The sequence below is a fragment of the Salmo trutta genome, chromosome 11 (assembly GCF_901001165.1).
Source record: "Salmo trutta chromosome 11, fSalTru1.1, whole genome shotgun sequence".
NCBI classification, from domain to species: Eukaryota; Metazoa; Chordata; class Actinopteri; order Salmoniformes; family Salmonidae; genus Salmo; species Salmo trutta.
The window spans coordinates 4,697,065-4,711,071 of record NC_042967.1 but is presented as its reverse complement, the minus strand read 5'-3'; the positions used below and the strand labels follow the sequence as shown (position 1 = coordinate 4,711,071).

Below are 14,007 nucleotides of genomic sequence, written 5' to 3'. Positions count from 1 at the left end.
CAACTGATGTATAGAACAATGATTTACTTTGGTTTCGATAAAAGCATCATGAAACCTCTAACACATTCATTTGACTTGTTACATTTTTTTGGACCTAACTTGCTTAATACTTTTTCCCATGTGGTTTCTTCCTTCACAGACTCCATGAAATGATGACCTCTTTCTACATATTTGGTCAAATTATGAATTTTGTGTTCGGCTCAATTTACCCCACGCTCCCCTACAGCTTCAAGGTGTGAATATGACAAGGCTCCTCCGCTTTTCCTCATCTTTTTCAAACTATTTTGAACATCATTTGCTGACAAGCGAATTAGCTTTAAAAAGTCATTTGTCGCAACCCCTTAAATTTGCTTTCAGTTTTATGAGTAACCTGTGCCCAATTTTAACTACAATAATCCCATACTATTGATATTTAATTGCCAGTCATGTCATGTGTGCACTTGTTTTCATTTCAGTATAACATTCAGGAATGTACCAGTATCAGGGGTGGGAGGACATATCATTCCACATAAGTAGAATCCTATTTATACACTTACATATACAAATGTAATACGTGACATAAACAAAACAACTAATGTATCTGAATCAGAGAAAAATGCCACCATAAAATATGTTGTAACCGCCCGTCCATACTGTAATGGTACGCTCCCTCTCAAATCACGAGGAAAGCATACACTTCCGTATTTTGAAGCTGACCAAAAGTCAGGAGAAGCTTCACACACAAACAATGGGACACAAGATGGATAGGTTGTGTTGTCTTCTTTTGGTGTCCTTATCTGTAGTATCGGCACAGTTTGTGCCACCGGTAAGTGATCCAAATAATGAATATTCTGTAATTGTAAACTGTCTGCCAAATATTAGTTCGCCTGAGTGCTAGCTAGAAAGTGCGTTTTCACCTGAACAAAGCTTTGGTTTATTTCGCCCTCTTAACAGTATACGGAAGAATGCCAGACGGGCATGTACCCTCCCAAAGGTCCAACGTAAGTATTTTCCATTAGTTAGTCACAGTATGCTAGTTATGTTAGCTAGTTGTCCGAGGTGCTGCCAAATGTCCATAACATCTAAACAACTTGCATAAGTTTCGTAATACCCGGCCGGTCCCAGATCATGCATGAGGCGGCACACTTATGCCAGGTTAACAAGAAGTGTTTGTATTGTGTATAACCAGGTGCATTTAGTCATTAGCTACCTGCCTCTGTCCATTGTAATTGGTCTGGGGCAACTTTGACTACTGTAGCCTTAAAATGAATCTCACATGACAAAATTGTGTAATACCACTTGCAGGGTGACCTCAATGTCATTATGCATCAATCTAACATTTCTCATGTCACGATTTGGATCAGATTCAAAGGGTCTGTCACCTGGTACACAATAGACCTGGATTTGCCCCCCAGCGAAAGATGGAAGCTAATCATCACTGACAAAAAGGCTGAGGTGAGAGTATTACATGTCTTGTTCGTATCAATTTCAATTACGTAAATGTATTTACAGTAGGATCAATACTCGTACTGTTTTCTTATTCACCATTTGTCTGGTTTTCTTCAGTTGGTCAACATGATCCAGGCTATCAGGGATTTGGCCAACGCATTTGTTCCTAGTGGGAAACTGATAGATTTGGTCGACAAGGACTTGGTGAGAGCGTTTGAGCATTTCACTGGAAAACTATTACATCTCAAAATAATTTAATTTGATAATGGATCAGAAACAGTTACATTACATTACCAATGGTCTTGTGTGTTCTGCAGCCTTTGATAGTGGATACCCTACCCTACCCATTCAATGAAGAAATAAAAGGAATCGCGACTTCCTCGGGTGTTCCCCTTGGTAATATACAGTAACCCACAATTGCTTATTTCAACCAACGTCACTATCATTCAGTCTCTAGTTTCTCACCTCCCTCTATTCTGATTCTATTATACTTGTTTCACTACAGGCGAGGTTGTCCTCTACAACATCTTCTATGAGATCTTTACGGTGTGCACTTCTCTAGTGGCAGAGGACTCAAATGGTAAGTAGCTCACGTTATGACATTTGAATCAATACTTTAGTTATGTACATGTCATCACGGTAGGACGTGATGCTTGAAATGTTCATGTACACACAGCATTTTGGTTTCTTCTTGCATTGTCATAGGTAACCTTATCCATGGGCGGAATATGGACTTTGGACTATTCATGGGGTAAGAATGTCACTGCTACGGTTTAGTGACAAAGGAAGGCATATCAAGGGTCCTACCATGCATTGTGTTAATAGGACACTGTAGCTATTACAAACCCAAATCACTAGTCAGTCACTGATTTATATCAGGTGTGCATTTATTTGGGTGAACAATACCTTTTAACAAATTTCACCTCCACCCGGTTTTCGGTAAACTTTTTTCCAGTTGCTACACCTTTCATTCTTTACTGAAAATAATCCCATTGTTTCTTTCTCTACCAGTTGGGACATGAAGAACAGGTCCTGGTTGATAACAGAGAAACTCAAGCCTCTGGTGGTCAACATTGACTTCCAGAGACGCAACAAGACTGTCTTCAAGTCCACTAACTTCGCCGGCTACGTGGGCATGTTGACTGGCATCAAGCCGGTGAGCTCCGGGCTGCATTCAGCAGGCACAAATGGAAGAAAGCAACATTTTCAAATGGGAACATTGTCAAAAAGGAAAAATTAATCCCTTTTGAATGTGACCCTGAAGTGGCGTCTTTTTCAGCCAATGATGACAAACATCTGTTTTAACATCATGGTAGTTGTGAAAGTGTAATATGACTAAAATGTTAACATTTCTCATTTTCTTTGAAGCATGCTTTCACTCTGACAATGAATGAGCGCTTCAGCCTTGATGGAGGATACATCGGTGAGCTACCCAACTCTCCCGGTCTCTCAATCAGTACATTTATAGACCTGTTATGAATGTGGAGCAGGGAATATTAAGTGTGTCTGTCCTCTCAGGGATCGTGGAGTGGATCCTGGGGAATAGAGATGGGATGTGGATGAGCTTCCTCACTCGCTCGGTCTTAGAGAACGCTACCAGGTATCTTTCTACTTTCATGGAAGTATCAAATGACAATGTCATTTAACTACAGTTGACGTGATCATTTGTTAATGTTTTGTTATTGACGGCAATAACACATTCTTGCTTTAATGAGGGCTGTATTATGGAGGAAAACCTGAGCACATTCAAGACCAGCATTACGAAACTGACATTTCTTTGGTCTCACGTGAAAACACACCCTTTCTTTAACCCTGTGTGTGTCCAGCTACGAGGAGGCAAAGAACCTTCTGGCCCAGACCAAGCTGCTGGCCCCAGCCTACTTCATCCTGGGAGGGAACCAGACGGGCCAGGGCTGTGTCATCACCCGCTCCAGAGTCCTCAGCCTCGACATCTGGGAGTGAGTGGCTAAAACATATTACTATCCACTTTCAACTACTGAAATTAAATACTAACACACTAGTAGTGTAGCAGGGGTCTCTAACTTGTGTCACGGAGAAATACTAGCTGTGCAGGCTTCTGTTCCAGCACTGATTTGAAAAGGTGCTGGGGTGGAACAATATCACCTTGCGTCACACTAGTCATATTGTTTAACATTCAGGGATGTGATCCAGACTACAAAAACAGGGAAATCTGAAATGTCTAGCCAATAGGTACATTTCTATTACATAAGGATACATGTAAAGTAGATTTTTTTTTACCCATTTCGTGACGTCCAATTGGTAGTTAGTCTTGTCCCATCAATGCAACTCCCGTACGGACTCGGGAGAGGCGACGGTCGAGAGCCATGCGTCCTCCGAAACACGACCCTGCCAAGCCGCACTGCTTCTCGACACACTGCTCACTTAACCCGGAAGCCAGCCGCACCAACGTGTCAGAGGAAACACCGTACAACTGGCGACCAAAGTCAGCGTGCATATGCCCGGTCTGCCACAAAGAGTCGCTAGAGCGCAATGGGACAAGGACATCCCAGCCGGCCAAACCTGGACAACGCTGGGCTAATTGTGCGCCGCCTCATAGGTTTCCTGGTCGCGGCCGGCGTCGAACCCGGATCTGTAGTGACACTAATAGCACTGCGCAACGCAGGAGGCCTAGATATTCCTGATTTAATCAGGAAGCATCACATTCCTAAACATTGTACTCCTGTTGTGAAGGATTGAGCTGAAGCTGGGCCGCTGGTACGTTCTGGAAACAAACTACGATCACTGGAAGGAGCCTCTGTTCTTGGACAACCGCAGAACTCCAGCCATGAAGTGTATGAACCAGACCATGCAGGCAGTGAGTACTACAACCATAGATAAGCCATATAGATGTAGTTGGGCAGATACCAACCATTCCATGGCTGAACAAAAAGTCAACTATAATTTGGCTCTTCTCCTTACGTTAGATTTCTGGATATTGGTTTCAATTTCCTGTACAAATTCAGACAAGGTATCTTTGTGCTAAACAAAGTGCTAAGATTCTTTTCCCCTATCCTTTCTTCTCAGAACATCTCACTGAAGACCGTGTACGATGTGCTGTCGACAAAACCAGTCTTGAACAAGGTGAGCCCTTATTTACTATTATCAACCATTTTCACAAGGAACCATTCAAGGTATTTCTATCGATTCAATAAATCTGTCTAATGCCTAAGTCCTGTTAGCATTTTTGAAAAGACCACCCGAGTGACATTGACTTGTCATTGCAGTTGACCACATACACCACGTTGATGGATGTGAACAAGGGCAAACTGGAATCCTACATCCGTGACTGCCCCAACCCCTGTATGCCCTGGTGAAGCCTCCAGATGGGTTTCTAAATAATCTATTGCACAGAACGGTGGTGGGGAGATGGGCTTAACTGATTCAGAAACAACTGGAGAATGCACTGTAACTAAAGGCTCCAATCGAAATATTGCCTCAACATTGCTTAACCCTTAACACTCGTACATGGGTTGAAAATGGCAGATTTGGGCACTGTTAAGCACCACAATTGGAACAGTCGGCTGCACAGTAACATGCTATATATGTCAGAGATCACATTCTCTGAACTGGAGCATTGCGCAACAAGTTGCCTTCCCAGTAATTGGGCAACTTTGTCTGAGTGAGAAATGCTGTAAATTAAGAGAACTCGATGTATTTTGAAAGATGACAGGGGATTATAATAAATACCACTTTGATGTCATACAAGCAACCCAAACACCTGGGAGTTCAAATGTGCACTTTCCAAATCGTAAAACTCATGTCTATACAGTGCCAAATGTTTATGATCACTGTTTGATGTACAGTTACAAGATGTAATGTCATCATACCCTTGATTTTCCTGAAAAAAATTGAGCCCATTTTATTTATATTTTTTTGCTGCTGCACTCATGACTCCTTTCTATGTGCAGCAAAATTACAATGTCTGAATTGCCTTGTGAAAGCGTAACATGTCTTGTTGCACCTACCCCACACTTCCCAATAATAGTCTTGTTACTGGATGTATCTGGAGGTTTAAAAAAAAAAAAATATCAAAATGTACACAAAGCTCAAATGCAAATCATGTGTAAAATTTGGATTCAGTTGAACTTGTGTACTCCCCTTTGGTCTAATAATTTCCACACGGTTACCTTTCAATTACTTCCATGTTCATGCATATGCCTTTGTGAGAAACATTTCAATAGGCCAATTCCCACAAGTGTAAAGGGTTAAATGGCACCTTAATATAATATTTAGAAAACATTTTCCATTCACGCTTTGTTCCAAATTAACATGTATTAGCCTGTAATTTATATCAACGATAAAGCCTTTCTACCGCGGTAGGGAATGATTGGTGAGGAAACGCCTCCATTTACCAAATCTATTTACAAGTCACATTTTTACACAATTGAGAAAGTGCCCAGAACACATGTCAGCACCAGGTATAATCTGGGCTCATGAAAGCATTGATCAATCAGTTCATAGTTTGCATTCAAGTAATCTGATTTTAGGTCTTATGTCTACAGCCTTCCAGTAAACTACATTTGTTAAACCCAAAGACAAGCCACCGCTTTGAAAAGTTCCATCATTTTATTCTTTAAAACTACATACAGTAGTAATCTTTAATTACATGGGAAACTGCCCCAAGAAAACAAAAATAAATGTCAACATGCCTACAAAAAATGTCAAACTAAGATTTGGAAGGGAAAAGGTAACATTAAGAGTGCAGTAAACGGTGACGACAGCCCCATGACATAAGGGAAAAGATGTTAGGTGTCAATGTAGTCTTTGCAGCCTGAATCTAGTTTGAAGTCGTACTTGTAGTTCATTAGTGTTGTAGTTAAGAGTTCAAAAGGTCAGATGCTTGAAAAGCATGGGAGCTAGCGAGAGAGAATAAGACAAGGCCAAGAAGATGAACAAATAAAATTATTCAAAATGACAAACCGATTCCAAATCCGCAAAAAACAGAACTAAGGCGATTTTCAACAAGTTTGCTAGACTAGAAGATTCAAACAAAGCTTGTAAAACTTTATACGTAACACAGCAGCAGAGTGAGAGAGAGACCCCACCCTAAAACCCCAAATCAAAGAACACATTCAGTAATCAGGGGCTGTATGTATCAAGTGTCTCAGAGCATGGGTACTGATCTAGGATCAGGTCCAACTTGCCCATACAATCAGTATGTATGATGATCAAAAATACCAAACTGATCTTAGATCTTCAGCACTCCTACTCTGACGTGCTTAATAGATACAGCCTCAGGAGTAGAAATAAACAAAACAGTGTTGATTACGTTGTAGTTGTTTTTAACCGTTGTAGTTGGTCAAACGGTTTCGAGCGAAGCTTAGTCACTGGCACGTCATGACATTGCCTCGCCAACCCTTGCTACCATCCAATCATTAAGTACCAATAGGATTCTGAACATCTTTAGGATTATTCTGTAGTGGTCATTCGACAACGTTTGTACAAGACGGTCTTTTTATGCACTTTGTGCACCTATCGTTTCTGTAAGAAAGATGAGAAGAAAAAAAAGTAGACGAATCATTGTCTTCCTAGAGATATCGCAAACACAGATGGATACAATAGTATAAAGTATAAATAGTACATAGCCAACATTTACACGTCTACATGGCAGACTAATATCGGTGCTGCAACATGCATTTATTTCCCTGGACATTCTGTGAAGTTGCGCTCTACCAGTTTCATGAAACAATTTTGAAATGAAAACTGTGCCAGATAGTGAATCATTTCACTAGATACTGTATGTACCTACCTGGTTCTTTGAGTGTGTATCCATTGCCCACTAGTCCACTAGTGTCAGTGTTCCCATTGAGGATCTCAGCAGACAGATTATTATTCTGCTGTTCCTCAACTACCCTCTTCTGGAGCGCCTCCTGTTCATCACACACACACACACACACACACACACACACACACACACACAGAGAACATTATTAGATTTCACAAGACCAATGATCAGACAGTTTGTAAGAAGAGGAAAAAAAGGAAGTGGACGTATTGATAACAGGGGAAATGGAGTCATTCTGGCTAGTCCCACCTCACATATGACACTCAGCTGCATGGGTAAGTCCTCCACTTTTACAAAGTCTTCCTCGTCGGACTTTTGGCTCATGTTTCCCGATCCCACCTCCTGCATGAATTAAATGAAACCATATACATTATAAAGGGTTTGGAGAAGTAATAAAGATATTGGAATACACACATAAAATTACAACTTAAATGAACTATTAAAGATTTTTGTAGTTTAAAAAGGATCATAGGTCTATGTAGTGTGTTACATCTATGTTGAGCATGACAGGTGACTCGGTGTCAGGGCTGCTGCTGCTGTTTGAGCCCTGTGAGTGGGAGCCCTCCTGGTTGTTGGTGGTGGTTGAGGCTGCACCTCCCTGGCTTTCCCCCTCCTGCCTCCCGTGCTCCACACCCTCACGCTCTTCCTCTGGGGAGTCCACCATCTCAATGGACTCGGACTTACTGCTCTTGACTGGGGGTGGGGGCGATAAGCAAGCAGAAAAGTTTAGGATAGAGAGGAGAAGGTAAGGAAAAAAGAGGGAGGGAGAGACAGGATGGGGGGGGGGGGGTTAGTTGAGAATCAGAGGGGCTGAAAACACAGGCATCCATCAGACCAAACATTGCTATAATGAAAACATCTGACAACCATTTATCAAAATGTGGACTATGTACACAGCAAAAAGTAGATGAAAAACAGGTACTATTTTGACTTGACTAAAAGCCAAGAGACAGAAAAACAACAGTGAGCGTTCTTACCATCGTTACTCTCAGAGTTTTCGTGGTCAGACTTCGTCTCTCGGTTTCCATTTGATGGGGCTTCATTTGCTGCTACCTAAAATACAGGAGAAGATGGTAACTAGACAGTCTAACGGAAGTGTGTGTACTGAGTGTGTGTCTGTCCTAACCCGTTGCTCTCCGCCATCATTGCTAGCCTGCAGGGAGGTCTGGACGTCCTGGGGCTCAGCTTCAAACTCCATCTGCACCTCGTTCTCATCCTCCCCACTGCCGTAGTTAGTCAGGGCCGGGGTCTCCGCCTTGGACAGACCTGGCAAAGAACACAAACAATGAAGGGTTAGCACTAGGAACACTAATCAAGGGTGTGGCACTCGACAATCCTACTAGGAGTTTACTTTGTTGGAAATAGGTTGGCGACAGTTGTAATGATGTGACCATAAAGATTCACAACAAATCCTCCATTGTGAACCTGCAGAACACTCGATCACAAGCTTCCTCTAGTAGCTACGGTCACTAGCAAGGTTTTCCGTGGTTGAACTAACTCACTTTACAGAGTAGCTTTTAGGCTAATTGAGGCTTCTCGCATTGTAGTGTTCACTCACTAATAGAGCGAAGCAGTCCCTCTCTAACCCCATCTTCCTCCTCCGTCTCAGAGGCCTCACTGCTCCTGCTGTCCTTCCCCTCTCCTCCATGCTGCTCCCTCTCGGTCTCTTTCTGCTCCGTCTCGTCTTCATCCTGGCACACAGAGTGAGATGTAAAAAGTTAAGACATTTACACGCCTTAATCCCAACCTTTAGACTACACCAGGGGTGTCAAATATATATACACACATATATATACACACACACACTCAGCAAAAAAGAAATGTCCCTTTTTCAGGACCATGTCTTCCAAAGGGTTTAAACACTGTTTCCCATGCTTGTTCAATGAACCATAAAAATTAATGAATATGCACCAGTGGAACGGTCATTAAGAAACTAACAGCTTACAGACAGTAGGCAATTAAGGTCACAGTTATGAAAACTTAGGACACTAAAGAGGCCTTTCTACTGACTCTGAAAAACACCAAAAGAAAGATGCCCAGGGTCCCTGCTCATCTACGTGAACGTGCCTTAGGCATGCTGCAAGGAGGCATGAGGACTGCAGATGTGGCCAGGGCAATAAATTGCAATATCTGTACTGTGAGATGCCTAAGACAGCGCTACAGGGAGACAGGGCGGACAGCAGATTGTCCTCCCAGTGGCAGAACACGTGCAACAACACCTGCACAGGATCGGGACATCTGAACATCACACCTGTGGGACAGGTACAGGATGGCAACAACTGCCCGAGTTACACCAGGAAAGCACAATCCCTCCATCAGTGCTCAGACTGTCCGCAATAGGCCGAGAGGCTGGATTGAGGGCTTGTAGGCCTGTTGTAAGGCAGGTCCTCAGACATCACCGGCAACAACGTCACCTATGGGCAAAAACCCACCGTCGCTGGACCAGACAGGACTGGCAAAAAGTGCTCTTCACTGACAAGTCGCGGTTTTGTCTCACCAGGGGTGATGGTCGGATTCGCGTTTATCGTCGAAGGAATGAGCGTTACACTGAGGCCTGTACTCTGGAGCGGGATCGATTGAGGAGGAGGGTTCGTCATGGTCTGGGGCGGTGTGTCACAGCATCATCGGACTGAGCTTGTCATTGCAGGCAATCTCAACGCTGTGCGTTACAGGGAAGACTTCCTCCTTCCTGCAGGCTCATCCTGGCATGACAATGCCACCAGCCATACTGCTCATTCTGTGTGTGATTTCCTACAAGACAGGAATGTCAGTGTTCTGCCATGGCCAGCGAAGAGCCCGGATCTCAATCCCATTGAGCACGTCTGGGACCTGTTGGATCGGAGGGTGAGGGCTAGGGCCATTCACCCCAGAAATGTCCGGGAACTTGCAGGTGCCTTGGTGGAAGAGTGGGGTAACATCTCCCAGCAAGAACTGGCAACTCTGGTGCAGTCCATGAGGAGGAGATGCATTGCATTACTTAATGCACCATTTCAGGGACACAATATTCAATTTCTGTTAATCACGTCTGTGGAACTTGTTCAGTTTATGTCTCAGTTGTTGAATCTTATGTTCATACAAAAATGTACACATGTTAAGTTTGCTGAAAATAAACGCAGTTGACAGTGAGAAGTCGTTTCTTTTTTGCTGAGTGAGTACATACATACATACATTTTAAAATGACTAAACCAAATTGAAACTGTAGAAATTATAATGGACCTACATTCATACATTGTCCAGCTTGCTAATAATCACTGAAATGAAAGCTAGACAGTTCGGGAGCGTCGACGGCAAATAAATAGCAGATTTTCTGAGTTTGACACCCCTGGATTACACTATGTGTAGTCTAAAGAGACAGATCTGGCTTGAAACCACACAAGAAAATCAGATGTTGAATGTTGATTTCCTCACTTTGTCTTCATCGAGGTATGCTGGGGAAAAGGACTTCTCGACCTCCGGAGACTTCTTCTCCTGAAAGTAGTCAAATGTTCAATTGTCTTGAAATGTATTCGCTCATTTCGTATTAAATTGAATGACACACACAAATCCAATATGAAAACACTCACCCACACCCCTATCCCCTCCACCTACCTCATTATTTCTGTGTTCCTGCTTGACTTGGTTATTATTAGGTCTCTTGTGGTTCTTGTGCCTGGCCTGGGAGTTAGCTATAGTAGCAGTACTACTGCTGTTGCTGTCCAGGTCTTGCATGAGTCTGAAGAAGGCCAGCTCGTTAAACAGGATCTCAGAGATCTCCACAAGCAGGTCCTCGCCACAGTCCTTTAGAGTACGTCCTGCAAACTTACTCAGAGAGTCCTGAGGGGGAGGGAGAGAAACTTAGGACTCCATTTTGACAATAACGATAAGCTAAAGAAAGCTGCACATTGATACTGTCTAAGAAAGCTGCACATTGATACTTATTTTTTTTTAAATGGCTGAACCAATAGGATCTCACTAGCTCATGCTTGGCTCTTGCCCCCTCCTTGCTTGTTCTGCCCACTATAGCTCATTTGTTCCCATGGAAACAACAGGCTGTGGTCATAAAAATCTTTGCATATACTAATTTTAAAAATGGCTGAACCAATATTTCTGGATATAAATTCTTATGTTAGTCTGCACTTTAACTTGTTTGAGTGGATGTTTTCAGCTCTTATACCAAAATAAACAGTTACCCGACTAATCTGAGGTTTGAGTCGCAGTGGGGAAAACCTCTAAATTTGCTATATCATCATAATGCTTATCATACCTGCAGTATGCCTCCCAGCTGTCGGTGGAAGAAGCGGACAAACTCCTTGCTCTCGTCGTTCTGCTGGGTGAGGGTGAGCACCATGTGCCGCACCGATGTCAGCAGCTGGTAGGAACACACCTCGTCCATGTGCTCCTGACAGACCACAAGAACAAAAACAACCTCTTTCAGTTCTTTGCCTTTAACATAGTATATTGCTAGCCTGGGTCCCTGACTGTTTCTGGATTCAAATCATACTAGTTTGCCAAATTGTTTGTCAAAGCAAAAACATGGGCTTTTCCATTGCCAATAGTGAACAATTGCTCAAGTCACACAGTCACAATATTCTTATATTATCGCACTCCAAATGTAGCATGAGTCTGCACATTGGTATTTATTAGGGGTCCCCATTAGCTGCTGTCAACTCTTCCTGGGGTCCAAACACATTAAGGCACTTACATCACACATAAAACCAAAGATAAAACAGTACATCATATACCATTATTACACCACTACATATCTACAATACAAAATGTATAATACCACCATACAACAATATTATAACGTACGTGTGTGTAGAGTGGGTGTGCTGAGTGGGTGTGCGTATGAGTGTCTGTTCCCGAGTGTCTCTTCAGTCCCCGCTGTTCCATAAGGTGTATTTTTATCTTTTTATCCGATTCCACTGCTTGCATCAGTTACCTGATGTGGATTATAGTTCCATGTAGTCATGGCTCTATAGTACTGTGTGCCTCCCATAGTCTGTTCTTGACTTGGGGTTTGTGAAGAAACTTCTGGTGGCTTGTCTTGTGGGGTATGCATGGGTGTCCGAGCTGTGTGCTAGTCCGAGCTGTGCATTCAGCATGTCCACACTTCTTTCGAAGTCAAACTCTCCTCCAGTTTCAGCCATGAGAGATTTACATGCACATTATGTTATCACTCTGTGTACATTAAAGGGCCAGCTGTGCTGCCCTGTTCTGAGCCAATTGTACATTTGAGGTCCCTCTTTGTGGCACCTGACCACACAATTGAACAGTAGTCCAGATGCAACAAAACTAGGGCCTGTAGGACCTGCCTTGTTGATCGTGTTGTTAAGACAGAGCAGCGCTTTATTATGGACTTCTCCCCATCTTTTTTTATTTCTTATTTCACCTTTATTTAACCAGGTAGGCTAGTTGAGAACAAGTTCTCATTTGCAACTTCGACCTGGCCAAGATAAAGCAAAGCAGTTCAACACATACAGAGTTACACATGGAATAAACAAACATACAGTCAATAATACAGTAGAAAAAGTCTATACAGTATGTGCAAATGAGGTAGGATAAGGGAGGTAAGGCAATAAATAGGCCATGATGGCAAAGTAATTACAATATAGCAATTAAACATTAGAATTGTAGATGTGCAGAAGATTAATGTGCAAGTAGAGATACTGGGGTGCAAAGGAACAAGATTAATAAATAAATACAGTATGGGGACGAGGTAGTTGGATGGGCTATGTACAGGTGCAGTGATCTGTGAGCTGCTCTGACAGCTGGTGCTTAAAGCTAGTGAGGGAGATGTGTCTCCAGCTTCAGTGATTTTTGCAGTTCATTCCAGTCATTGGCAGCAGAGAACTGGAAGAAAGGCGACCAAAGGAGGAATTGGCTTTGGGGGTGACCAGTGAGATATGCCTGCTAGAGTGCGTGCTACGGGTGGGTGCTGCTGTGGTGACCAGTGAGCTAAGGCGGGGCTTTACCTAGCAGAGACTTGTAGATGACCTGGAGCCAGTGGGTTTGGCGATGAGTATGAAGCGAGGGCCAGCCAACGAGAGTGGACAGGTCGCAGTGGTGGGTAGTATATGGGGCTTTGGTGACAAAACGGATGGCACTGTGATAGACTGCATCCAATTTGTTGAGTAGAGTGTTGGAGGCTATTTTGTAAATGACTTCGCTGAAGTTGAGGATCGGTAGGATGGTCAGTTTTACGAGGACATGTTTTGCAGCATGAGTGAAGGATGCTTTGTTGCGAAATAGGAAGCTGATTCTAGATTTAATTTTGGATTGGAGATGCTTAATGTGCATCTGGAAGGAGAGTTTACAGTCTAACCAGACACCTAGGTATTTGTAGTTGTCCACATATTCTAAGTCAGAACTGTCCAGAGTAGTGATGCTGGACAGGTGGGTAGGTGTGGGTAGCGATCTGTTGAAGAGCATGCATTTAGTTTTACTTGCATTTAAGAGTAGTTGGAGGCCACGGAAGGAGAGTTGTATGGCATTGAAGCTCGACTGGAGGTTAGTTAACAATGTCCAAAGAAGGGCCAGAAGTATACAAAATGGTGTCGTCTGTGTAGAGGTGGATCAGAGAATCACCAGCAGCAAGAGCGACATCATTGATGTCAATTTGCATATACTCCAGAATGTTATGAATAGTGATCAGATGAATTGCAATTAATTGAATGAACTGAATCCCCCAAAAACATTTACACTGCATTTCAGCCCTGCCACAAAAGGACCAGCTGGCATGTCAGTGATTCTCTCATTAACACAGGTGTGAGTGTTATCGAGGACAAGGCTGG

The 14,007-nt window shown here is 42.9% G+C and overlaps 2 protein-coding genes across 8 annotated transcripts in view; one reads left to right on the top strand and one right to left on the bottom strand.

Moving 5' to 3' along the window:
• The first annotated feature begins 645 nt into the window (after positions 1–645).
• LOC115202129 (acid ceramidase) lies at positions 646–5,788 on the top strand. Its single transcript, XM_029766041.1, has 14 exons — positions 646–805; positions 934–980; positions 1,344–1,434; positions 1,546–1,632; positions 1,746–1,824; positions 1,934–2,008; positions 2,134–2,179; positions 2,440–2,584; positions 2,797–2,851; positions 2,947–3,028; positions 3,255–3,386; positions 4,141–4,264; positions 4,474–4,530; positions 4,674–5,788. Exons 1-14 carry the CDS (start codon positions 728–730, stop codon positions 4,761–4,763), a joined length of 1,188 nt encoding a protein of 395 aa, XP_029621901.1. The 5' UTR covers positions 646–727; the 3' UTR covers positions 4,764–5,788.
• A 208-nt stretch (positions 5,789–5,996) lies between these two features.
• Positions 5,997–14,007, bottom strand: part of LOC115202126 (pericentriolar material 1 protein) — a 47,215-nt gene continuing 39,204 nt past the window's right edge. For all 7 annotated transcript variants that reach the window (XM_029766036.1, XM_029766034.1, XM_029766040.1 and 4 more), the window contains 10 exons: positions 11,478–11,612; positions 10,823–11,047; positions 10,643–10,702; positions 8,793–8,925; positions 8,361–8,500; positions 8,212–8,287; positions 7,725–7,927; positions 7,484–7,576; positions 7,199–7,319; positions 5,997–6,930 (listed from right to left, as the gene is read on the bottom strand). In XM_029766036.1, the coding sequence (XP_029621896.1) occupies positions 6,905–6,930; positions 7,199–7,319; positions 7,484–7,576; positions 7,725–7,927; positions 8,212–8,287; positions 8,361–8,500; positions 8,793–8,925; positions 10,643–10,702; positions 10,823–11,047; positions 11,478–11,612 (1,212 nt within the window). In that variant the 3' untranslated portion in view covers positions 5,997–6,904. The remainder of the gene's footprint in view (positions 6,931–7,198; positions 7,320–7,483; positions 7,577–7,724; positions 7,928–8,211; positions 8,288–8,360; positions 8,501–8,792; positions 8,926–10,642; positions 10,703–10,822; positions 11,048–11,477; positions 11,613–14,007) is intronic.